At 40.6% G+C, this 26,424-nt stretch overlaps 1 protein-coding gene across 5 annotated transcripts in view; it reads left to right on the top strand.

Annotated features, from left to right (window-relative positions):
• The window catches only part of LOC140196220 (plastin-1-like), a 128,868-nt gene that overhangs the window by 95,095 nt on the left and 7,349 nt on the right, over nucleotides 1-26,424 (top strand). For all 5 annotated transcript variants that reach the window (XM_072255029.1, XM_072255028.1, XM_072255031.1 and 2 more), the window contains 4 exons: nucleotides 2,774-2,916; nucleotides 8,770-8,862; nucleotides 8,951-9,143; nucleotides 20,707-20,785. In XM_072255029.1, coding sequence (XP_072111130.1) covers nucleotides 2,774-2,916; nucleotides 8,770-8,862; nucleotides 8,951-9,143; nucleotides 20,707-20,785 — 508 coding nt within the window. The remainder of the gene's footprint in view (nucleotides 1-2,773; nucleotides 2,917-8,769; nucleotides 8,863-8,950; nucleotides 9,144-20,706; nucleotides 20,786-26,424) is intronic.

Genomic DNA, 26,424 nt, shown 5'->3' with positions numbered 1-26,424 from the left:
GCTGGTGGTGTAATGGCATCAGCGCCGGACTTCGGAGCGAAGGCTCCGGAGTTCGAATCCAGCCGGCTTCCTTGCACGCTTTCCATCCGTGCTGGGTTGAGCGTCGAGCTAGCAACTTGACCTCGTAAAAATAAGAAAGCCTGCTTTAAAAAAAAAAAAAAAAAAAAAAAAAGTGCCATCATGATGGCGTCCCGATGACTCCACTTGGAGTTAAGGGCTTTCTTCTTCTAGAATGTAAAAGCAAGGATGTAATGCTGGAGCTTTATAAGGCTGCACTTGGAGTATTGTAAGCTGTTTTAGGTCCCTTATCTCAGAAAAGAAGTGCTGCCATTGGAAAGTGTCCACAGGAGGTTCACAAGGATGATTCTGGGATTGAAAGGATGATCATATGAGGAGTGTTTGATTGCTCTGGTCTTGTACTCACTGGTGATTAGGAGAATGATGGAGAACCTCAATATTGAATATTGAAAGTTCTCGATAAACTGGATGTGGAGAAGATGTTTCCTTTTGTCTAAGACCTCAGATTATAGGGACATCTACTTAGAAGAGAGATTAGAATTTTCTTTAACCAGAGACAGCTGTGGAGGCCAAATCATTGGGTATATTTAAAGCAGAAGTCATTAGGTTCCTGATTATTAAAGGCATCAAAGGTTACAGGAAGAAGACAGGATAATGGGGTTGAGAGAGATAATAAGTTGGCCATGATGGAATGGCAGAGTTGACTCAATGGACAGTATGGTCTAATTCTGCTCTTGTATATTATGGTCTTGGGGTCAAAGTTTTATTGGTCTCTTTGGGCATCCTCTTTGCTCTGATATAACCATATAACAATTACAGCATGGAAACAGGCCATCTTGGCCCTTCTAGTCCATGCCGAACTCTTACTCTCACCTAGTCCCACCAACCTGCACTCAGCCCATAACCCTCCATTCCTTTCCTGTCCATATAGCTGTCCAATTTAACTTTAAACGACAATATCGAACCTGCCTCAACCACTTCTGCTGGAAGCTTGTTCCACACAGCTACCACTCTCTGAGTAAAAAAAGTTCCCCGTCATGTTACCCCTAAACTTTTGCCCTTTAACTCTCAACTCATGTCCTCTTGTTTGAATCTTCCCCACTCTCAATGGAAAAATCCTATCGACATCAACTCTATCTATCCCCCTCATAATTTTAAATACCTCTATCAAGTCCCCCCTCAACCTTCTATGTTCCAAAGAATAAAGACCCAACTTGTTCAACCTTTCTCTGTAACTTAGGTGATGAAACCCAGGTAAGATTCTAGTAAATCTTCTCTGTACTTTCTCTATTTTGTTGCTATCTTTCCTATAATTTGGTGACCAAAACTGTACACATTATTCCTAATTTGGCCTCACCAATGCCTTGTACAATTTCAACATTGCATCCCAACTCCTTTATTCAATGCTCTGATTTATAAAGGCCAGCATACGAAAAGCTTTCTTCACCACCCTATCCACATGAGATTCCACCTTCAGGGAACTATGCACCATTATTCCTAGATCCCTCTGTTCTGCATTCTTCAATGCCCTACCATGTACCATGTATGTCCTATTTTGATTACTCCTACCAAAATGTAGCACCTCACATTTATCTGCATTAAACTCCATCTGCCATCTTTCAGCCCACTCTTCTAACTGGCTTAAATCTCTCTGCAAGCTTTGAAAACCTACTTCATTATCCACAACTCCACCTATCTTAGTATCATCTGCATACTTACTCATCCAATTTACCACCCCTTCATCGAGATCATTAATGTATATGACAAGTAACATTGGACCCAGTACAGATCCCTGAGGCACACCACTAGTCACCGACCTCCAATCTGACAAACAGTTATCCACCACCACTCTCTGACGTCTCCCATCCAGCCACTGCTGAATCCATTTTACTACTTCAATATTAATTCCCAACGATTGAACCTTCCTAACCAACCTTCCGTGTGGGACCTTGTCAAAGGCCTTACTGAAGTCCATATAGACAAAATCAACCGCTTTACCCTCGTCAACTTTCCTAGTAACCTCTACAAAAACATTCAATAAGATTTGTCAAACATGACCTTCCACGCACAAATCCATGTTAACTGTTCCTAATCAGACCCTGTCTATCCAGATAATTATATATACCATCTCTAAGAATACTTTCCATCAATTTACCCACCACTGATGTCAAACTCACAGGCCGATAATTGCTAGGTTTACTCTTAGAACCCTTTTTAAACAATGGAACAACATGAGCAATACACCAATCTTCTGGCACCATCCCCGTTTCTAATGACATTTGAAATATTTCTGTCATAGCCCCTGCTATTTCCACACTAACTTCCCTCAAGGTCCTAGGGAATATCCTGTCAGGACCCAGAGACTTATCCACTTTTGTATTCCTTAAAAGCTCCAGTACTTCCTCTTCTTTAACCATCATAGTTTCCATAACTTCCCTACCTGTTTCCTTTATCTTACACAATTCAATATCCTTCTCAGTGAATACCGAAGAAAGAAATTGTTCAGAATCTCCCCCGTCACTTTTGGCTCCACACATAGCTGTCCACTCTAATTTTTCAAGGAACCAATTTTATCCCTCACTATCCTTTTGCTATTAATATAACAGTAGAAACCCTTTGGATTTATTTTCACCTTACTTGCCAAAGCGACCTCATATCTTTTAGCTTTTATATACACACACAATATATAATGTTGTGGTGTATGACAACCTTTTCTGAATTTTTGATATTGATGCTGTTATGTCTTTGATTTCAGCACTTATTGCTCTGTTAAGGGAAGGCGAAGAGCTGGAGGAGCTGTTAAAAATCTCACCTGAAGATCTTCTTCTGCGTTGGGTTAACTACCATTTGGAAAGAGCTGGTTACGGAAAAATCAGCAACTTCAGTGAAGACATTAAGGTATTGATATTTTCATCAAACTATTTTGAATTTAAATCTTACTTTAAATCCACTTTTTAGTTTCAGAACAGAGGTTAATATTTTCGGGTGGTAAAAGTCAACTATTCTGTTTAGAGCTGCTCCTTTGAGGGGTGGTGGAAATCAGAGGTTTCACAAGGTAACTGGAACATACTTGAAGGTAAATAATTTGCAGGGTTCTTGAGGGATGGGATTGCTTAACTGAGGTTTGGCATAAATTACGACTGAGTGGATTCCTTCTGGATGAGAGCTGACTGAGTAGAGGTGTACAAGACGATGAGAGGTATACAAGAGGGCACAATTTTAAGATAATTAGAGGAAAGCATAAAGGGGATGTCAGAGGTAGGTTCTTTACACAGAGAGTGATGGGTGTCTGGAATGCCCTGCCAAGGATGGTGCTAGAAGCAGGTACATTAGGGTTATTTAAGAATCTCATAGATAGCACATAGAAGATAGAAAAATGGAGAATTATGTAGAGGGAAGGTTAAAAGGTCATAGAGAAGTACAGCACAGAAACAGGCTCTTCAGCCCATCTAGTCCGTATCAAAACCATTTAAACTGCCTACTCACATTGACCTGCACTGGGACCAAAGCCCTCCATATTCCTACTATCCATGCACCTGTCCAAACTTCTCTTAAATGTTGAAATCGAGCTCGCATGCTCCACTTGTATTGGTAGCTCATTCCACACTCTCATGACCCTCTGAGTGAAGAAGTTCCCCCTCATGTTCCCCTTAAACATTTCACCTTTCATCCTTAACCTATGACCTCTGTAGTCCCACCCAACCTCAGTGGAAAATGCCTGCTTGCATTTACCCTATCTATACCTCTCATAATTTTGTATACCTTTATCAAATCTCCTCTCAATCTTCTACGTTCTGAAGAATACAGTCCTAACCTTTCAATATTTTCTTATAACTAGGGTCCTGCAGACTCAGCAACATCCTCGTAAATGTTCTCTGTACTCTTTTAGCCTTGCTTATATCTTTCCTGTAGGTAAGCAACCAAAACTGCACACAATACTTCAAATTAGGCTCACCAACATCTTATACAACTTCAGCATAACATCCCATTTCCTTTACTCAATACTTTGACTTATGAAGGCCAATGTGCCAAAAGCTTTCTTGATGACCCTATCTCTCTGTGACACCGCTTTCAACAAATTATAGACCTGCATGGAGGTCAGCATGAATTGTGCGCCGAATGGATTGTACTGTGTTGTAATGTTCTGTTCTGTGCTGTAATGTTTCTTTGATTTTATTTTCTGAGTCATCTTTGTTCTCCCAGATGAGTTTGGCAGAAATGTTACCTGTGTGCTATAGGGACAGAGCTAATTACTTGAAAGTTAAATCTGAGCCAGTAAACATGCCTCACACTGACAGCTTAGCGCAGTAAATTCCAACTTGCTTAAAGCTTTTCTAAAATTATTTGAGAGAAGAGGACTGGGTTTTTTATCAGTACACAAAATAATTAACTCGCATCTGTTTGAACAAGCTTCATGGATTGAATGACCTCTCGTTATTGCTTTCTCCTTTGCCCTATGTAAGTAAACTTGTGTTTTGAAATTATCTGCATGGATGGCATGCAAACAAAATTTTTCACTTATCTCCATGCACCTGACAATAATAAAATGCATTCCAAATTCAGTTCTTCCTATTTTTCCTCAATGAGTCTGTCTTACTTTTAAGTTTCCCCATGTGGAAGGTACAGCATTCCTCCCTTTTTTTTCCCTGCAGTATTGAGCAAGAAAAATAAATTTTCCCAGGCCTTTGAGGATGATGTAATTCTGAGCTTGCTGTCCCTCATCATCACTGTATAAACCTTTCAACAATATTAAGGAAAGAAAGAGGGTGCAAGTTGGGTCTGGCTCGGGATTTGCTATTTTTTTAGTTATGCAACTTTCATAACCTATCAGTCCCGCCCCTCCCCATTTCTTCTTTATTCCCACTATCTTCTCTTTCAGCTCTCAGTTTTGCAGCAGGAGCTCCTCCTGAAATATCAACAATTGCTCCCACCTCTTTAAAAGCACCTCCACCCCCGGCTGCAACCCAGCTCATTAAGTTCTTCCAGCAGTTTGTTTTTAGCTTTGGTTGTTTGGTTCCGACACTTTCAGTCGCTTCTGTTTTCTTTCAGCAGTTTTAATGTGGGGAAAGTAATTTGATTTGCAAAACTGCCTCCACTATTTCTGGAAATCAGATGTTTACTTTAGTTTTAAATTAACAGTTCTCAACTTGTGTATATACATGTCATGTATAATTAATTACCTGTAAAATTATTTACTTACTTGGATTGATGGAGGAATTTAAAGTTGGATTCTATTTCCCAGAAACTGGGGAAAGTAGTTTGACGAGTTTGTGTCCTAGCTTTTTGAAAATGAAGTGCTGGCATAGTGCTTACTGAATCCTGACAGGATACCCAGTCAGGCAGTCAAGTATAATAAATATAAGACCATAAAGTATAAGAACAGAATTAGGTCATTTTGCCCATCAAGTCAGCTCCGCCATTCAATCTCTCTCAACCCTATTCTTCTGCTTTCTGCCCATAACCTTTGATGTCCTTACTAATTGAGAACTTATCAACCTTTTAAATATACCCAGTGATTTGACCTCCTCAACTGCGTGGAAATGTATTCCACAGATTCACCACCCTCTGGCTAAAAAAGTTCCTCCTCAGCTCTATTGTAAAGGGACAGTCTTCTATTCTGAGTGTGTGGCCTCTGGTCCTAGATTCCCACTATTTGGAAACATCCTCTCCACATCCATTCTCTCTAGGCCTTTCAATATTTGTTAGGTTTCAATGAAATGTCCCCCTCATTCTTCTAAACTCCAATGAGTACAGGCCTAGAGCCATCAAATGCTCCTCATACATTAATCATTTCATTCTTGTATCATTCTTGTAAGCCTTCTCTAGACCCTCTCCAATTCCAGCACAATAAAGGGCCCAAAATTGCTCTGACCAATGCCTTATAAAGCCACAGCATCACATCCTTGCTTTTATGTTCTAGTCCCCACACAGTGAAATGCTAATATTGCATTTGCCTTCCTTACCACCAGGTCAAACTGTAAATTAACCTTTAGGGAAATCTGCATGAGTACTCCCAAGTCCCTTTGCACCTCTGATCTCTCAATTTTTATCTCTTTCAGAAAATAATCTATACCTTTATTCCTTTTAACAAAGTGCTTGACTATACACTTACCCAAACTATATTCCATCTGACACTTCTTTGCCCATTCTCCTAATCTGTTCTACCTCTTCCGCAGCCTCCCTGCTTCCTCAATACTACCTGCTGCTCCATCTATCTTTGTATCATCCATAAACTTGGACACAAAGCCATCAATCCCATCATCCAAATCTTTGACATATAACATGAAAAGTGGTCTTAGCAGCAACCCCTGCAGAGCACAACTAGTCACCAGCAGCCAATCAGAGCAGGCCCTCTTTAATCCCACTCTTTGCTTCCTTCTGATTTTCTATACATGCTAGTTCTTTTCCTGTAATACCATAGGTTCTTATCTTGTTTAGCAGCCTCATGTGTGGCGGCTTGTCAAAGGCCTTCTGAAAATCCAAGTAAGCAATATCTTCTGACTCTCCTTTGTCTATCCTGCCTGTCATTTCCTCAAAGAATTCCAACACACTTGGCAGGAAAGATTTCCACACAAAGAAACATTCTGACTTTGGCCAATTTTATCATGAGCCGCCAAGTACCCCAAACCCTCATCCTTAATAACCAAGCTTCAAATTAAATTTATTGTTAAAGTTATCATCGTCGTCATCATCATCATCATCATCATCTCTTTGTGACCATGACTGTTCTTGGCAAATTTTTCTTCAGAAGTGGTTTGCCTTTGCCTTCTATGCACCACCTTTACAAGATGTTTGACCCCAACCATTATCAATACTCTTCAGAGGTTGTCCGCACGGTGCTAGTGGACGCATAACCAGGACTTGTGATGTGCACCAACTGCTGCCATGGCTTCATGTGACCCTGATTGGGGTGTTAAGCAGGTACTACACCTTGCCCAAGGGTGACCTGGATGCTAGCAGAGGGAAAGAGTGCCTTGCACTTCCTTTGGTAGAAACCTACCTCCACATATATGTCACCATATATAACCCTGATATTCATTTTCTTACTGGCATTCACAGTAGATACAGAAACACCATAGAATCAATGAGTTTTCTTTCTGCTGCCTCCCTTCTTAAGAGTGGAGCGACATTTGCAAATTTCCAGTCCTCTGGAATTCTGGAACCATTCCAGAATCTAGTGATCCTTGAAAGATTACTATTAATTGAATTGAATTGACTTTATTGCTTGCATCCTTCATGTACATGAGGAATAAAAATTTTTGTGTTACATCTCCATCTACATGTGCAATTACAGTACTTTATAATATAACGTACAACAGGACAGTCACTATAGCATAGAAATACAGTTGCGTCAGCATGAATTAAGCAGTCTGATGGCCTGGTGGAAGAAGCTGTCCTGAAGCCTGTTGGTCCTGGCTTTTGTGGTTTGCCGGATGGTAGCAGCTGGAACAGTTTGTGGTTGGGGTGACTCAGGTCTCCAAAGATCCTTTGGGCCCTTTTTACACACCTGTCTTTGTAAATGTCCTGAATAGTGGGAAGTTCACAACTACAGATTTGCTGGGCTGTCTGCACCACTCTCCACAACCTCAGCTACCTCTTTCAGAACCCAGGGGTGCAAGGTGTAGTCCATCTGGTCCAGGTGACTTTACCTATCTTCAGACTTTCAGCTTCCCAAGTACCTTCTCCTTAGTAATAGTAACTATATTCACTTCTGCCCCCTGACATTTTCAAATTTCTGTCATAGTGCTTGTGTCTTCCACGGTGAAGACTGATGCAAAATATTTATTGAATTTGTCCGCCACTTTTTGTCCCCAATTACTACCTCTCCAGCGTCATTTACCAGTGGTCTGACATCTTCTCTCAGCTCTCTTTTAATATCCTCTTTGATATTATTGGCTAGATTACCTTCATACTTCATCCTTACTCTCCTTATGGTTTTTCTCAGTTGCCTTCTGCTGTTTTTTTAAAAGTTTCCCAATCCTTTAACTTTGCACTAATTTTTCCTATGTTATCTGCCCTCTCTTTTGATTTTATGTGATCTTTTACTTCCCTTGTCACCCAAGGTTGCTGCATTTCCCCCCCCCCTTTTACAATACATCTTCATCTTTGGGATGTATCTATCCAGCACCTTCTGAACTGCTCCCAGAAACTCTAGCCGTTACTGTTCCATCATCACCCTGCCAGTGTTCCCAATCACTTTGGTCAGTTCCGCTTTCGTGCTTCTACAGTTCCTTTTTACTCCATTGAAATACTGGTGCATCTGATTTTAGCTCTTCCCTCTCAATCTGCAGCGTGAGTTCTATCATATTATGATTGCTGTCTCCTAAGGGTTCCACTTTCTTAAGCTCCCTAATAAAATACATGAAGGCATATTGTTATTAAATCTGAAGGAAATGTAAATTACATAGAAGTGGGAAAGATTTGTTATGTAACATAGTCTTTATTCATTATCACCTATCTTACACAATGACAAAATTCAGAATGTTCACAGTGGATATGAAAATAAACTTAGCAAAAATACATAAGTGCTTGTGAAAAGCTGTGCACTGGAAACTTTTGATATTTAACATGCCAAGAACACTTTTTTTTGCTTATTGAGAAACAAACTTTTAACATTTAAAAACAATAGATGGGTGAAGTGTATTTGTTTGGATTGGTGTGATGAGAATTTCTTCTTGAATAATTCTCTGTTCCTTCCTAAAAACTGATTTAATCTTGAAATCCAGCTTTGGTTTGATATCCCACTTTTAGGATTCCAGGGCTTATTTCCATCTACTTAATCAGATTGCACCCACTGGAGAAGATGATAAAATGCCGATTAAAATTGATATGTCTGGTTATAATGTAAGTCCATTCTGATGGTTTTAATTAGACATTTCTCACTTTATGGCAATGGCTTTGGGATCTAATTGTACTTCTCATGATCTTGCAGGAGATGGATGACCTCAAGAGAGCAGAATACATGCTGCAACAAGCTGATAAATTGGGCTGCAGACAGTTTGTCACACCAGCTGATGTTGTCAAAGGCAATCCCAACCTCAACCTTGCCTTTGTAGCCAACCTGCTCAATAAGTATCCTGCACTGCACAGGCCAAATAATGAATATGACCTCACTTTGTTGGAAGGTATGAATGTTGAATATCAGAAATTTTATGTAGCAGAATCTGGAAAAGAACTTTGTATTGATAAGGAACTGGCAGCCATTATTGTTTTAGTCTAGCCTCATTACTAATCTGATGCCTCTAGTGCTTTCTTTCTCCTTTCATCAATGATCTTGCTATGTTTCTTTAGTTATCTTTTCAAAGTAAAATGGTGGCTAGGGCAGTATCTTAGCATATCATTTGTATTGACTTGCAGACCACAATTCTCAAGGGATTCTTAGCTTAGGAGCATAAAACATTGAACAGGACACAGCACAGTACAAGCCCTTCAGCTCTAAGTGTCAATGTTGATGTATTCTAAGATCAATCTAACCCCTCCGTCACACATAGCCCTCCTTTTATTTCAACCATGTGTCTATCTAAGTCTTTTAAATGTCCCTAGTTTATCTGCCTCTGCCACCACTCCTAGTAGTACATTCCATGCACATCAAAAAAACTTACCTCTTTCCTTTCCTCCAGTCACCTTAAAGTTGTGCCCTCTCACATTAGCATTTTGCCACCTTGGGGGTGGGGGAGAAAGGCACTGACTGCCCACTCTACCTTTGTATCTTATCATCTTATACCCTCCTAGCAAGTCACCTCTCGGCCCCCTTTGCTGCCAAGAGAAGAGCCCCAGTTCGCTCAGTCTTTTCTCATAAGACATGCTCTAATCCAAGCAATATCCTGATAAATCTCCTCTGCGCCCTCTCTAAAACTTCCACATCCTTCTTATAAAGATGTGACCAGAACTGAACACAATCCTCCCAAGTGAAGTCTAGTAGTGTTTTATAGAGCTGCAACATTATCACATGGCCCTTGAACTTAATCCTCTGACTTATGAAGACCAACACACCATGGCCACTTTAACCACCCTATCAATTTGTGCAGGAACTTTGAGGGATCTGTGGACGTGGCCTCCAAGTTTTCTATATTCCTCTTAAGTTGCTATTCTTGCAGTTGAGGATAAACTTTTGACCTGATTAGGAACAGCAGGAGATAGAGTAGGCAGACAGATAAATCAACAGGGTGCAACAAGTGGTGCCCAAGTATCTGTCTTGGGACTCTTAACAATTCACTGGATTTATATATTTTTAAAACGTGCATGTAAGTTTTCCAGTAGAGGTAATATAACTAGCATTGTATGAAATGTAAATGGAAGTACTGCACCATAAAGATAAATTAATAGGTTAAGTTAATGGACAGAATTGTCTTGTGGATTTTGGTGTGAAGGAAAAACAAGTGAGTGCTTGAGGGGATCTGTGGGGTTCCATGTCAGTAACTTGTGAATAAAGCAGGTATTTGTACCTGCTACTTTTGGAGTAAAATGTGGTGACATTTATGCTGCTTCCTTACAAATCACACATGGAACCTTGAAGGCAGTCTCGGGCCCTGCACTTCATGAAGGATATATTAGCCCTCAAGGCAGTACCATATAGATTTACTTGAATGACCCCTGGACTCGAGTGTAAAACTCCAATGAAGTGTTGCACAAGCCAGAATGGTATTCCCCAGAAATTAGGCTAAGGGATGCTCCTAGTGTGGCCTCCTATATATCGGTGAGACCTGACGAAGACGGGAAACTGCTTAAATGAGCACCTACGCTCCGTCACCCTCTGCCCCCCCCCCTCAGCTTTCTGCAGGGATCGCTGCCTATGTGACACCCTTGTCCATTCATTTCTCCCTCCTCGTACTTATCCTTGCAAGCAGAACAAGTGCTACACCTGTCCATACACCTGCTCCCTCACTACCAGGCAGTGCCCCAAACAGTCCTTCCAGATGAGGTGATACTTCACCAGTAAGTCTGTTGTGGTCATCTACTGTTTCTGGTGCTCCCAGTGTGGCCTCATGTATATTGTTGAGACCCAATGTAGACTGGGCGCCCACTTTGCTGAGCACCCACACTCCATCCACCATTCCCATTTTCCTCTCTTACCTTATCTCCTTACCTGCCCATCACTCCCCTCTGGTGCTCCTCCCCCTTCCCCTTCTTCCATGGTCTTCTACCCTCTCCTATCAGATTCCCCCTTCTCCAGCCCTTCATCCTCCCCCTCTCCCGGTTTCACCTATCACCTACCGCCATGTACTCCTTCCTCCCCTCCCCCACCTTCTTGCTCTGATTTCTCCTTTTTTTTTCTCCATTCACAAGGGAGTCTCAGGGCCTGAAACATCAACTCTTTAGTATTTTCTATGGATGTTGCCTGGCCTGCTGAGTCCCTCTAGCATTCTGTGTGTGTGTGTGTGTGTGTGTGTGTGTGTGTGTGTGTGGCTAAGAGATGACCTGAATGGAGTTTCCAGGATACTGAAGAGAACCGATGGGATGCATAGCAAGCATCTAGGGCTATGGCAAAGTTGGTGTTAGAGCTGATCTTTTTGAAAACAACAAAAAAGGATATAGGAAATTCGGAACATTGTGACAGTGGTTTATCATAAATTTAATATAGATAAGCAATTGAAAACTAATAAGGTAGAAGAACATGGCTGTAATTTGGGCAAACTAGCAACCACTTTGTGTAGGCCACAAGGTTTTACGTGGTCTGCCTCGTACTGCAGTCATTAAATTGGATCTGGTGAACATTCATTTTGTTTTGGTGGGGAGTGGGCAGGGGTGAATAACACAGTTGTTCAAAACGGTTCATCTTTGCTCCATCACTGCTGGAAGCTGCTCAGTTGCTGTACTCCAGTATTGAAGTCAGCCATCCATAATTCCATGCTGGCTGTCCCAGAGGGAGTGTAAATCTGTTATCATCCATTTGTACACTTTAAAAAAAAAAGTGTCAGGAAATTGTAGAAAGAAAATATCCTGAATATGGTGCTTCGCTGTTTACTTGACGGTGGCTCAGTAGTTGTCTGAGTGAAGTGGAGGCAGCTGATATTTCATTAGTGAATGTTCCAACTGGATTTCTTTATGATATAGAACACTACCGCACAAAAACAGGCCCTTCAGCCCATAATGTGGTGCTGAATTAATTAAATTAGTAATCAAATGTAACTAAACAAATCCCTTCTGCCTACACAATGCCCGTATACCTCGATCCTCTGCATATTGATGTGCCTATCTGATCCTTTTGATGGTCTCTATCATATTTGCCTTCACCGCCACCGCCACCGCCGCCATCAAACAGGTAATGCAGTTCAAGCATTCGCCATTCACTGTTTACAAAAAAAAGCCTTGATCTTGCCCTCTCACCTTAAATGCATGAGTTCCGGTATTAAACATTTTTTTGCTGGGGAAAAAGATACCAGCTGCCTTTTCTATCTCTACCAGACAGCATCTTGATCAACTTCTTCTGCAGCCTCTCCAAAGCCTCCACATTCTTCCTATAACGGGGTGACCGCAACTGAATTCAGTACTCAAGACGTGGCCTAGCCAAGAGTCAGGAAGTTTTGATTCAATTTTCATAATCTCCCAACTCTTGAACATAGTCCCTTGAACCGATAAAGCAAGCATACCATACATCACCCCTACCACCCTTTCAAAGTGCAGCCAATGGACTCAGATCACAACAGTACATCAATACTCTTAAGGAACCTGCCTGTAACAATGTACTGTCCCTTTGCATTTGACCTCCCACAGTGCTACACTTCACGTTTGGACAGATTTACTCGCCCCACATTTGCAATTGATCTATATCCCACTATAAAAGGAAGCCATTTTGGCCTTCAGGTCTCTGTTGGTGTGCAGGAATCTCGTAAGCATCAGTCACCTTCCGTATAACCTATTTTACCACCCACAAGTGTTCTAAGGCTATTGACAGTGGCCAATTAACCAACTAACATCAGGGGAAACCCCATGCATTCACGGGCAGAACATACAACTTCTCACTGGAGCTGAGAGGCAACAGCTCTATTAACTGCACTTCTCTATTGTGATCTGTTGTTCATTTTCATAGTTTCAAGAGGCTGTTCATATTGTCCTCTAGTTCATTTATCATTAGAAAGATGACACCTATCACTATGGAGAATTTCTTCAGCACTGCATTGGGATTCAGGCTTATGTTATGAGTTCAAGTTTATTGAATGGGTTGTCCTGTTTAGAGATGAAAGTTGTACTACTTTTTGCATACTACATTTGTGCTTCAGAGTGTTGGCATGTGGTCAAAAATTCTCAGACTGAGACATGCTGAAAGTTGGTTTGCTTGTTTGCCAGAGTCACCTTTGGGATGAGGTGGGCACTCTTCATTGTCTGGAGCAGGGGTTTATAACCTACGGTCCATGGACTTCCTGGGGGTCCACAGCATAAAAATCATTGAGAAGCCCTGGTGTAGGGGTCATCTTTCCTGGCTCTTTGCATTTCAAGGAGTAAATGCAGATGTTCAAGTAGATATCACAGGCAGCTCAAGTCCTGGACAGGTCTATTTGTTTGTAAAATTGGTTACTTCTTGTTATGAAATCAAGTGCAAATCAACTTTCAGGCTTTATAAAATACAGCAAAATTGAAATCTAAACAGTAATAATACAAATGCATATGGTTATATCAGAATTAAAATTAACATCAACGAAGTCACCACCATCATATGAAGAAAGACTGGATGGACTGGGCTTGTACTCGTTGGAATTTAGAAGATTGAGGGGGGATCTGATTGAAATGTATAAAATCCTAAAGGGATTGGACAGGCTAGATGCAGGAAGATTGTTCCCGATGTTGGGGAAGTCCAGAACGAGGGGTCACAGTTTGAGGATAAAGGGGAAGCCTTTTAGGACCGAGATTAGGAAAAACTTCTTCACTCAGAGAGTGGTGAATCTGTGGAATTCTCTGCCACAGGAAACAGTTGAGGCCAGTACATTGGCTATATTTAAGAGGGAGTTAGATATGGCTCTTGTGGCTACGGGGATCAGGGGGTATGGAGGGAAGGCTGGGGCGGGGTTCTGAGTTGGATGATCAGCCATGATCATAATAAATGGCGGTGCAGGCTTGAAGGGCTGAATGGCCTACTCCTGCACCTATTTTCTATGTTTCTATGTTTCTATCATGTCACTGATCAGTATATCCCACCAAATAATAGGAATTAGTCAGTAGTTTGTGAACAGCTTGAAAAGTACTGGTGAAACTCAGCAGGTCAAACAACATTTTCGGAGGGAAATGAACAGCCAACGTTTTGGCCCGAGAACCTTCATCTGGACTGGCATGTGCAACATTCTTGGGAAAATTAATGATAAATTCTTCAAAGTTGACATCAGTGTTTTGGTGGGGAATAAGAAGCTTGAGAAAATCCATTCTCTAAGTAAATTTTTCAATTGAAACCAAACATTAAATGCCTAATTAAAAGGAAGGTCATTCCTGCTTTCCCAACGTGCACGTTGGTGTTAAAACTCCCTCTAGTGTTGTGGGTGAATTGGCTACTGGAGAGACCTCAGCTGTCAAAACGGGTTTCTGATCCTATTACCTCCATTGAAGAAACACTGACATTCTCTAAGAGTTAGGAGTTAAATGCTTCTGCTTGCAGAAACTTTAAATCATTACATTTTCACTTTCCTGTGCTGCATTATTAGAGGCAGTGCTCTTTGATTTAGTCTTAACATAAAGATGGATATTCTCAGAATGGGGTTTATTATCACTGACGTTGTTGTGTAATTTGTTTTATGGCAGTACAGTAAGTAAGAAATGTATAAAAAATTAAATTAATAAGTAGTGCAACAAGAGAGAGGTATCACATTTTGAAGATGTCCTCAATTGTGGAGAGGCTAGCGCTCGTGATAGTGTTTACAACCGTCTGCAATCTTGTATGATAGTCCAAAACCTGGTGCCATTCAGTTTGGAGGTGGAATTTCTTCAGATATCCCAGCTAACGCTCTTCACTTTGGCCAATAGCAGCATTCATTTCATTTATGTTGGTGAAGCATTCATGGTGCCAAAAGCTGCTCTGTTACTATGTTTGACACACAGTTACTGCACCTTAATTCCCTTTTAGGAAGGGCTTTGAAGTATTTTAATATTATCAGAAGCAAATATTAGTTTTCTCCAGAGCACAAAACCAGTCAAATAATAGTAGCATGATAGATTATCTGAATGTTTGAACCCGTTTGTATATGATTTTAATAGCTTGCATTGTTTTCCTTTTCCCTTTTTGTTCTGATTCTGGCCGGAGACTACAGAACTGACCCCTCCCATTGTAGGTATTGTCTTAAGAATTGTTCCAAGTCCTCTGGTTCTCTTTCTTCTCTCTTCTCCCCGCCCTCCCGCCAGCATTGTTCCTTTTTAAAGCTCCATCATGGTGATACACTTGCCTTTATTGGAAACTGTATTGGTTGTTTGGTTGAGTGATTTTGGCCATGAAGGTTTCTCTCCTGAAATCTGTGCCCTCTCTCGTTTACATATATAAAAAAAATAGAAACAAGTTACAAAGCAAACATTCGATTTGATGGTTTGGGGCTCTTTGTAACCCTTTTGAAATTAGCAGAAACCAAAGACTGACTGATGTGTGTAGTTTTTTTTATTACCAAGTTGTCAATGTTTCTTCTCATTGTGGCAGCCCACCTGTTTGTTGGTAGTGACAGTTTAAAAAAGGTTGAAAGCATTCATGGCGGCGTTGCCATTCTGACATGGAAACGTACAACACGGTATGAAGCCGCTGTTGTACAGTAGTGTGCTGCTAATGAGCAAATTATTTATGTATGTAACTAAAATTAAGGATGCATTACGTAAAATAAATCTGGAAATTGTGCATTTATTATATTTATTCAGTCAAAAAGCACCAGGCCTTTCAACACACCTTGTCTATGCTCCTAATTGTGCCTATCCTATACAAATCCCATTTACCAGCACTTGGGCCAGGACCTGTTATGCCTTGGTGATTCAGAAGCTTCTGTTTTCATCACCACAGGTGATGTGTTCCACATTTCAACCACAATGAATTGGGGGAGAAAATCTTCCTCAGATCCCCTGTAGCCACTTACTCCTCACCTTAAAACTATAAAGCTGAATATAATACCAGTTGTCATTGCTACTTAACTGTAAGTGAGTTAGTGCACAATTATGTTCTTCTCACTGCTCATTCTGCCTTTATCTTAAAATATAATTCAACTCCACAGAATGCAATAGGTAGCTATATCTTGGTTGAGATGACCCTTCTCTCTGAATTCAAAAATTGTGGAACTTTTGCCCAACTTCAGAGATGTTAGATCAAAAGTGTTTAGGTGACGCTTCTGTGTAGCACTGAGATGCTGCCTTTCAACTGAAGTTAAAGGAGACCCTGACTGCCTGGTTTGCTGAATATAAAATTATTCTGTGGCATTCAGAATGATTCTAGTCATTCTGCTATGAGGAAGATGTGATCACTCTGGAGAGGGTATGGAGGAAACTTGCAAAGATATTGCCAAAACTGGAAATTTTGTATCTAATGAAGAGAGATTGGACTAGTAAATACTTTCTTGTGTAACAGAAGGCTGAAGGAAGAGTGAATTGAGGGGTCTATTTCCCCTAGCAGAGGGGTTTAAAATAAACAAAGGCCATATGTTTACAGTTAAAGTAGGGGCATACATTTAATGTAATCAGAAGGTTTGGGGGGAGGGGAGAGAGATCTTTTCTTCACTTAAAGGGGAGTAGGGATCTGAAACTCACTCACCAGAAAGATGGTGGAGGTAAAACCCCCATTTACGACCTAGACCTGAAAGTTATGCCTTTGCTGGGAAGTGAGGTTCAGTTCAGTAATTTCTTTCAACCAGCACTAACATTATGGGCTGAGTGGTGTCATAAATTTTCTAACTCTTCTATCCAAGACAATATTTGCCCTCAATAAACATATATTTTTTAAAATTTGGTAATTATCACAATGTTCTTTTATGGGAATTTGATGTTGCAAATTGGCTGCCTGCTTGTTGGTGACAAAACTTTTAAAGATTAAGTATTTGGGCATAAAGAGCTTTTGATGACCCAATGCAATGGAAGTTTTTACACAAATGCATTTTTTTCCCAAAATCTTCTTTTGGTTCAGTTTTTAATTTTAGTTATGCTCATTTCTTTTGAAGAAGAATATACTAATTCTATAATTTTGATGCCAATGATGCAAAGAAGATGAACAACACTTCAGATGCAAAATTGAGTGTCATTTCAGAATTTGTTTATTTGCTCAAATAATGCATCATTAATTCTTAGTTAACCAATTTTCACACCAGTTTTCAGCTTGCATTTTTTGTGTGATTGAATTACCAGAGTTTATGTTTGTTTATATTGGGGGGGGGGGAAGAATTTCATATAATTCATCCCAATGTTTTGTCTTTAAGATGAAACAATGGGATTTGCAGAATCCTGTAGCACAAATTAACGTTTTCAGTCAAGAACAAGATGAGGACTATAACCAGGAAATGGAGGGGAGGTTCAGCAGATGATGGAGCACCTGTGATGACAAAAACAAGATTTAATGTTTCAACTTGTTAAACCTTCAGATTGGTAATATTAACTGTTTCTCCTTGCACAGATGTTGACTAAGCTCCTGAGTATCATCTGTGCTTCCTTCTTTATTTTAAATTGTGATCATCTGCAGTACAATGCTTTTGATCTAATATGCTTTGCATCCATTTTAGGATGATATTGTCATGACATTTAAGTAGTCGATTTCTTTAATCAGGATTTGTTTTCGGAATGTTGTTTTGAATAAAGAAATGTTAATTTCCTCTAATCTCTGGTACTTTCTGCAAGCCTTTGATCTAACATTAATTATTTTAAAAAAAAATTACGTAGCTGATTTGGGCTAATTGGGCTTGCTGGAAACTATCTTCACTGTGTACTTGAGGAAATAATTTGGTAAAATGAACAGCCTGGAGAAAAATAGATATTCATAAATTTGATTTTTGTCTTAAACTTGCAAGACTAAACTTCTTTCGCTAACACCATGGCAAATTCAATAAATGTGACCATTTATATAAATGGAAATATACTGTTCAATCTAAACTGTGAAGCTCCCTAAACAATGGAGCGTAGGAATATTTTCTATAGAAAGATGGCAGTGACCCCAAAAAAGGTGGATCATCATCTCCTCCTCAAGAACAGCTAGGAATAAGCAGTAAATTCTGGTAACTGCATTCTGTAAAGGGGATTTAAAACAAAAAACAAAAAAAAACAAAATTCTTGGAGTTGAGTCTGTGTGTGAGACCAACCAGAACTGGTCATAAAGCCAACCAAATGGGATCTGCATAATTCAATACCACAAATGATTGTTCTCACTCAAGAACAGGATAAGGATGCTCAAAAGGTGGAACTACTCTACTGGTAAATAACAATCATGTTAGAGAATGTTACCCAGTGCATAAAATGTAGAATGAAGTTGATTTGGTCTACAGGTAAGGTTAATGCAAGGGTAGCAGGGTGGAGATGCATCTCTACAAAAAGAGGTATAAATCACGCTTCTTCCCTCCACTAGCCTGCAGGTCATCCTTGGGCAAGATATCCTGCCTAGCCTCCCTATCAGGGTCACGTGAAGCCATAGGAGCAGGTGGTGGATGTCACAAATGCTGGTTGCGCGATCACTGACACCACACAGACAATCTTTGAAGAATATTGATAATGGCTGGGGTCACCTGTTTTGCAAAGGAGGCGGCAATGGCAAACCACTTCTGCAGAAAAACGTGCCAAACGATCATGATCAAAGACCATTATAGCCCATATTACATGATAAGGCAGATAACGGTAATTAATGCAAGCAGGCTTTTTCTCCCCCCCACTGAGGTTGGGTGAGGCTGGAACTAGAGAACTAAAAGGTTATGTGTGAAAGGTGAAATATTTAAGGGGAAGATGTGAGGGGATCTTCTTCACTCAAAGTGATGCTAGTGAGAAATGAGTTGCCAGAGGAAGTGTGAAAGCAGGCTAGAAAACAACATTAAGAAGTTTGGATAGGTACATGGACCTGAGGAATATGGAGGGCTATGGTCCAAGTTTAGGTTAATGGGACTGTTAAGCATGGAGTAATTAGGCTGAAGGCATTGTTTGCTCTTTGACTTTAACTTTACTTGGTTGTGACTATCTAAATCTCTAGATGGAAAAACGCTGAGTGTTATTTTCACTTTGTACTATAGCTTCACAATTGGAGTCCATCAACTAGCTGCCAATGCTTGCCTCCATCGAAGGGAAAGTTCCATTTCAGGAAGCCAGTTGATCCCTTGGTGAGAAAGTCCAGGCTTGTGTGGCAGAACTTTGCAAGGAGATGTTGCTTCATTGCCCCATTTAGTAACTCCAATCATGTGTTGAGAACCAAATTTGTTGAATGATTTGTGCTATTATGTACATGCAAAGTTTGGGTCTCTAATTTTGTGGCAATGACCAGAGGGCTGTAATTTATTATGGCTCGATAATAGATCAATTCATGTTGCAGCCTCATAGTTCCAGGGACCTGAGTTCAGTCCTAACTTCTGGGATGCCTGTGAGTTTGCATTTTTTTTTTTCCATGATCACCTAGATTTCCACCATTTTATTTATTTTGTATTACTTGGAGATGCAGCGTGGAATAGGCCCTCCTAACCCTTTGATCTGCAATGCCAAGCAATCCCCCGATTTAACCCTAGCCTAACCATGGAACAATTTGCAGCCACCAATTAACCTACTAACTGGTACATCATTGGACTGTGGGAGGAAACCAGAGCACCCGAGAAAACCCACACATTTCACGAGGAAGACGTACAGACTCCTTTCAGATGATGTTGGAAGTGAACTCTGACACACAAGCTGTAATGGTGTCGCACTAACCGCTATGTGGCTGTGGTGCCCTATTCTCCAGTCTCCTTCCACCTCTAAAAGTTTAGCTCGTCCATTAACTGTGAACTGTGGATTTCTCTAGTGTAGGCAAATGGCAAAATGAATCACTGAGGGGCTGTTACTTGTATGCAAGACAATAAACTGTGGCTTGAGATAATGAGTGAAACAAGGGAACTAGTGGATTACTTCCAGCACAGCAAATCCAGGAGCCTGATGGGTCACATGACTTCAGTGCCAAAATAAATAGATTTACAGACATTTTTGCCTGTTATTAAGTAACTAAAATATTTTATTTATCAAAATGCTTGCAAGAAAAACCAGACAAGCAGAAGATTTCTTCAGAACAATTACCTCAGAGATACTGAGATGAATTAAAACTGGTGCCTTGGTTTATAACTTGCTGCAGCAGAACCAGGAACTTCACTGATTTGGGCTAGCAATATAATCGTGACCATATTTAGCATTTCCCTTTGCTTTAAGTGTGGAGTATCCAGATTAACCAGTATAGGTGCTACCCAGATTAACCAGTATTGCCTCGCTAACCAAACAGCCTCCTCCTGTGCTGTAGCAGTTTGATAAGTTTGGGATTCACCTGTCTAAGTGTGCGTTTGGTTTTAAGTCTAGCATTTGTTTAAATAATTTGAAAGCCAGCGGTGTCCCTCCACTTGTATGGCCAAGCGTGAGCTATTTTAGTTACCAGCAGAACATAACAGTTTTGTCCGTAATGACTACATTGAAGCCGTTAATGGACCAAATAAACAATCTTAAATAATTGACTTGTCTCTGCTTGTATCGATCCTTCCTTGTTTGTAAGGAAGTTCAGCTCCACTTTTGATCTTTTACCAACTTTTTTTTGTGTTGTAGGTGAATCAAGGGAAGAAAGAACCTTCCGGAACTGGATGAATTCACAAGGAGTGAGCCCGTTTGTCAATCACCTTTACAGGTAAACCCTGTTTACTCTTCAGGTTAATGGTTTGTATTTACTAGGTTGGAAGATGAGTAATGCCGTGTTGTCCTGTATTGAAATTTTAGCAGCTGCCTGGGCACATGGAATGACCAAACACCATTTCACAAAGATCTTTTACTCCGTTTCTCTTGGTCCATTCCACAAAAGAGAGTGCAGCACATGAACATTGAGTTTATTAAAAATGTAATGAAATGCACCTTCCATAAATGAGATATTGGATTAATCCATATCCCCTAGTAATGCAGAAGACAACAAAATGTTGGACAAAAAATGGTGATGTATTACTATCGGAATGTAGGAGAGAGGGGAGTACTCCATTACGAGGTTATCACCTGGAAAATCCAGGGTATTTGCTGTTTCTAACTTGAATATCAGAGTATGTTCATAAACAAGTAGCAAGGGGGGAATGCATTAGCCCTATTACTAGACATCTATCTTCAAAACAAAAACAAACAAGTATAGGCAGTTTCAAAATATATACTAGAAAATTCCCTTTGGATTGTATTTCAAAGATTGTTAGCTAGAGGTGGTAGGGGGTTGTGGAGGAGGGGGGTCCAGCATATCTCACTAGGCGATGATAACCCAGATATTTTGAAGTTTCTTTCCACAACTTGAATGATATGAATGCACCTAAGCCATTGCAACCAACTAATAACATTCTAAACTTAGACCTTCATTTACTCAACAATCTTAAAGCCTAATTTAGCTTCTTTTCCTCTGGCTAATCACCAATGCGATCTGAATCTCATTTGATGCTTTTAATTGGTATCCAGATGTGCAATAGATATGCCTCAAGATGTCTAGCTCTTTTGTATGACACAGCATGTCTCTTTACTAAAATTATCTATCTGCAATGAGCTCACTTGCTTTAAGCTAATTGAATTTTCAATTAACTTTCGGTTAAGTAATTTTTGTGAAAATAATGAATATTAAGAGGACTATTATCACAGTGCCCCGGGGAACAATGCTTCCTTTTTTTTGTTGTTTCAGCCAACTTGTTGCATTAAATTCCAGCATATAAAAGATTATGCATGCTTTCTTCATATAGAGGGTAACAAGCTATTAGACAATGACCTGCAGAATGATTTACCATTTTCCTTCTCGATGACAAACAAGGTTAAGGTTAATTACAGTGGTATGAGAGAGGAGTTGGCCAAAGTAAATCAGAAAGAGCTACTGGCAGAGATGTCAGCAGAGCAGCAATAGCATGCATTTCTGGGAAAAATGAGGAAGGTGCAGGACATATGTATTCCAAAAATGAAGAAATACTCAAATGCTAAAATAGTACAACAGTGGCTGACAAGGGAAGTCAAAGCTACTGTAAAAGCAAAAAAAAAGGTGTACAACAAAGTAAAAATTAGTGGGAAGATAGAGGAATGGAAAGTTTTCAAAAGCCTAAAGAGAACAACAAAAAAAATCATTAGAAGGCAAGCTTGCAAATAATATCGAAGTGGATAGTAAAGGTTTTTTTTCCAAGTATGTTTAAAAATAAAAGAAGAATGAGAGTGGACATAGGACCACAAGAAAATGAGGCGGGAGAAACAATAATGGGGAACAAGGAGATGGCTGATGAACTAAATGAGTATTTTGCGTCAGTCTTCACTGTGGAAGACACTAGCAGTATGCCTGATGTTGTAGTGTGTGAAGGAAGAGATGTGGGTGCAGTTACTATTACAAGAGAGCAGATACTCAAAAAGCTGAAAGACCTAAATGTACATAAGTCACCCGGACCCTAAAGTTCTGAAAGAGGTAGCATTAGAGATTGTGGTGGCATTAGAACTGATCTTTCAAAAATCATTGGACTCTTGTAATTTTTCAGTTTTCTGTCACCATGCCAATGTCAGTCTACTCTAAGAAAGGAGGAAGGCAGCAGAAAGGAAATTACAGACCAGTTAGCCTGACCTCAGTGGACGATGATGGAGTCAATTGTTAAGGATGAGGTGATGGAGTACTTGGCGACACAGGACAAGATAGAACAAAGTCAGCATGTGTTTCCTTCAGGGAAAATCCTGCCTGACAAACCTGTTGGAATTCTTTGAGGAGATTACAAGTAGGATAGATAAAGGGGATGCAGTGGATGTTGTATATTTGGACTTTCAGAAGGCCTTTGACAAGGTGCCACGCATGAGGCTGCTTACCAAGTTAAGAGCCCATGGCATTACAGGAAAGTTATTAACATGGTTAGAGCATTGGCTGATTGGTAGGAGGCAGCGAGTGGGAATAAAAGGATCCTTTTCTGGGTGGCTGCTAGTGACTAGTGGTGTTCTGCAGGGGTCGGTGTTGGGACCACTGTTTATGCTGTTTATAAGTGATTTAGATGAATAGATGGCTCTTTTGCAGAGTTTGCAGATGATGTGAAGATTGAAGGGGCAGGTAGTGTTGAGGAAATGGGTAGGATGCAGAAGGACTTAGACAGATTAGGAGAATGGGCAAGAAAGTAGGAAATGCAATACAAGGTTGGAAAATGCATGGCCATGCAGTTTAGTAGTAGAAATAAATGTGCAGACTATTTTCTAAATGGGGAGAAAGTCCAGGAATCCAGGAGATGCAGAGGACTTGGGAGTACTTGTGCAGAACACCCTAAAGGTTAACTTGCAGGTTGAGTTGGTGGTGAGGTAGGCAAATACCATGTTTGCATTCATTTCAAGAGGTCTAGAATACAAGAGCAAGGATGTGATGCTGAGGCTTTATAAGGCACTGGTGAGGCCTCACCTTGAGTATTGTGAACAGTTTTGGGCCCCTCATCTTAGAAAAAAATGTGCTGGCATTGGAGAGTGTCCAGAGAGGTTCACAAGGATGATTGCAGGAATGAAAGGGTTATCATACGAGGAACATTTGATGGCTCTGGGTCTGTACTCACTGGAATTCAAAAGGATGAGGGAGGATTTCACTGGGATCTTTCGAATGTTGAAAGGCCTGGGTAGAGTAGATGTGGAAAGGATGTTTCCCATGGAGGGAGAGTCTAGGACAAGAGGGCACAGCCTCAGGATAGAGAGGCACTATTTCAAAACAGAGATACGGAGAAATTTCTTTAGCCAGAGGGTGGTGAATTTGTGGAATTTGTTGCCACATGCAGCTGTGGAGCAGGTCATTGGGTGTATTTAAGGCAGAGATTGATAGGTTCTTGACTGGACTCGGCATCAAAGGTTACGGGGAGAAGGCCGGGAACTGGTGTTGAGGAGGGGATTTTTTTTTTAAAAAAAAAAAGGATCAGCCATGATTGAATGTGAGGAGCAAGAGGATGAGCCATGTGAGAATAGGATCAATCAGGTGCGATAGTGAAAACGTGTGCATGGAGTCGGAGGAAGTAGTGGAGATACTTAATTAATATTTTGCTTAAGTATTCACCAGGGAAAAGAACCTTGGCAATTGTGGGGATGACTTACTGTGCACTGAAATGCTTGAGCATTATAGACATGAAAGAGGATGAGCTGGAGCTTTTAAAAAGCATTAAGTTAGATAAGTCGCCGGGACTGGACGAGATGTACCCCAGGCTACTATGGGCAGCAAGGAAGGAGATTCCTGAGCCTCTGGCGATGATCTTTGCATCATAAATCGGGACAGGAGAAGTACCAGAGGATTGGAGTGTTGCCAGTGTTGTTCCCTTGTTCAAGAAAGGGAGTAGAGATAACCCAGAAATTTTAGACTAGTGAGTCTTGCTTCAGTAGTGGGCAAGTTGTTGCAGAAGATCCTGAGAGGCAGGATTTATGAGCATTTGGAGAGACATAATCTGATTACGGATGGTCAGCAGGGCAGGTGATGCCTTATGAGCCTGATTGAATTCTTTGACGATGTAACAAAGCACATTGATGAAGGTAGAGTAGTGGACGTAGTGTATATGGATTTCAGTAAGGCATTTGATAAGTTTCCCCTTGCAAGGCTCATTCATCAAGTAATGAAGCAAGTGATCCAAGGAGACCTTGCTTTGCAGATCCAGAATTGGCTTGCCCACAGAGGGCAAAGGGTGGTTGTAGAGAATTTGTATTCTGCGTGGTGTTTGGTGACTACTGGTGTTGCACAGGGATCTGTTCTGGGACCCCTCCTCTTTGTGATTTTTATAAATGACCTGGGTGAAGAAGTAGAAGGGTGGGTTAGTAAGTTTGCTGATAACACAAAGGTTGACAGTGTTGTGGATAGTCTGGAGGGCTCTCTGAGCTTCAGCAGAACATTGACAGGATACAGAACTGAGCTGAGAAGTGGCAGATGGACTTCAACTCAGATAAGTGTGAAGTGGTTCATTTTGGTAGGTCAAATTTGAAGACAAAATATAGTATTAATGGTAAGACTCTTAGCAGTGTTGATGATCAGAGAGATCTTGGGTTCTGTGTCCGTAGGACACTCAAAGCTGTTGCATGGGTTGATAGTGTTGTTAAGAAGGTGCATGGTGTGTTGGTATTCATCAACCGTGGGACTGAGTTCAAGAGCCATGAGGTAATGTTACAGCTATATAAAACCTTGGTCAGACCCCTGTGTTTAGTTCTGGTCACCTCACCACAGGAAGGATGTAGATACTATAGAAAGAGTGTGGAGGAGATTTACAAGGATGTTGCCTGGATTGGAGAGTGTGCCTTATGAGAATAGGTTGAGTGAACTTGGCCTTTTCATCTTGGAGCGACAGTGGATGAGAGGTGACCTGACAGAGGTGTATAAGATGATGAGAGGCATTGATTGTGTGGATAGCCAGAGGCTGTTTCCTAGGGCTAAAATGGCTAACTCGAGGGGGCATAGCTTTAAGAAGCTTGGAAGTAGGTACAGGACGGATGTCAGGGCTAAGTTTTTCCATGCCCAGTGGTGGATGTGTGGAATGCATTGCTGGTGACAGTGGTGGAGGCCGCTACAATAGAGTCTTTTAAGAGACTCTTGGATAGGTACATGGAGCTTCAAAAAATAGAGGGCTATGCGGTAGGGTAATTCTAGGCAGTTTCTAGAATAGGTTACATGGTCGTCACAACATTGTGGGCTAAAGGGCCAATAATGTGCTGTTGATTTCTATGTTTTATGTTCAAAGCCAACATAAAAGCAAAAGAGAGGGCACTTAATAGAGCAAAATTTACTGGGAAATTCGAGGATTAGGAAGGTTTTTAAAAACTAACAGAAGGCAACTAAAGAGCCATTTAAAATGAAAAAGATGGAATACAAAAGTAAGCTAGCCAATAATATTAAAGAGGATGCCAAATGTTTCTTTGGATAATTAAAGTGTAAAGGAAAGGCGAGAGTGAATTTTGAACCACTGGAAAACTATGCTGGAGAGGTAGTCATGGGGGACAAGGATATGACAGATGAACTGAATAAGTATTTTGCATCAGTCTTCACTGTAGAAGACTCTAGCAGTATGCTGGAAGTTCAAGAATCTCTGTGGTCAGAAGTGTATAAAATTGCCATTACTAGGGAGAAGGTTATTGGGAAACTGAAAGGTCTTAAGGTGGATAATTCACCTGGACCAGATGCTGTGCACCCCAAGGTTTTGAAAGAGGTGGCTGAAGAGATTGTGGAGGCATTAGTAATGACCTTTCAAAAATCACTAGGTTCTGGAAGACTGGGAAGTTGCAAATGTTACTCCACTGTTCAAGAAGGGAGAAAGGCAGAAGAAAGGGAATTGTAGGCTAGATAGTCTA

This window comes from Mobula birostris, chromosome 4 (genome assembly GCF_030028105.1).
Source record: "Mobula birostris isolate sMobBir1 chromosome 4, sMobBir1.hap1, whole genome shotgun sequence".
NCBI classification, from domain to species: domain Eukaryota; kingdom Metazoa; phylum Chordata; class Chondrichthyes; order Myliobatiformes; family Myliobatidae; genus Mobula; species Mobula birostris.
Note: the sequence above shows the minus strand (reverse complement) of the source record. Positions and strands in the feature narration are given on the sequence as shown.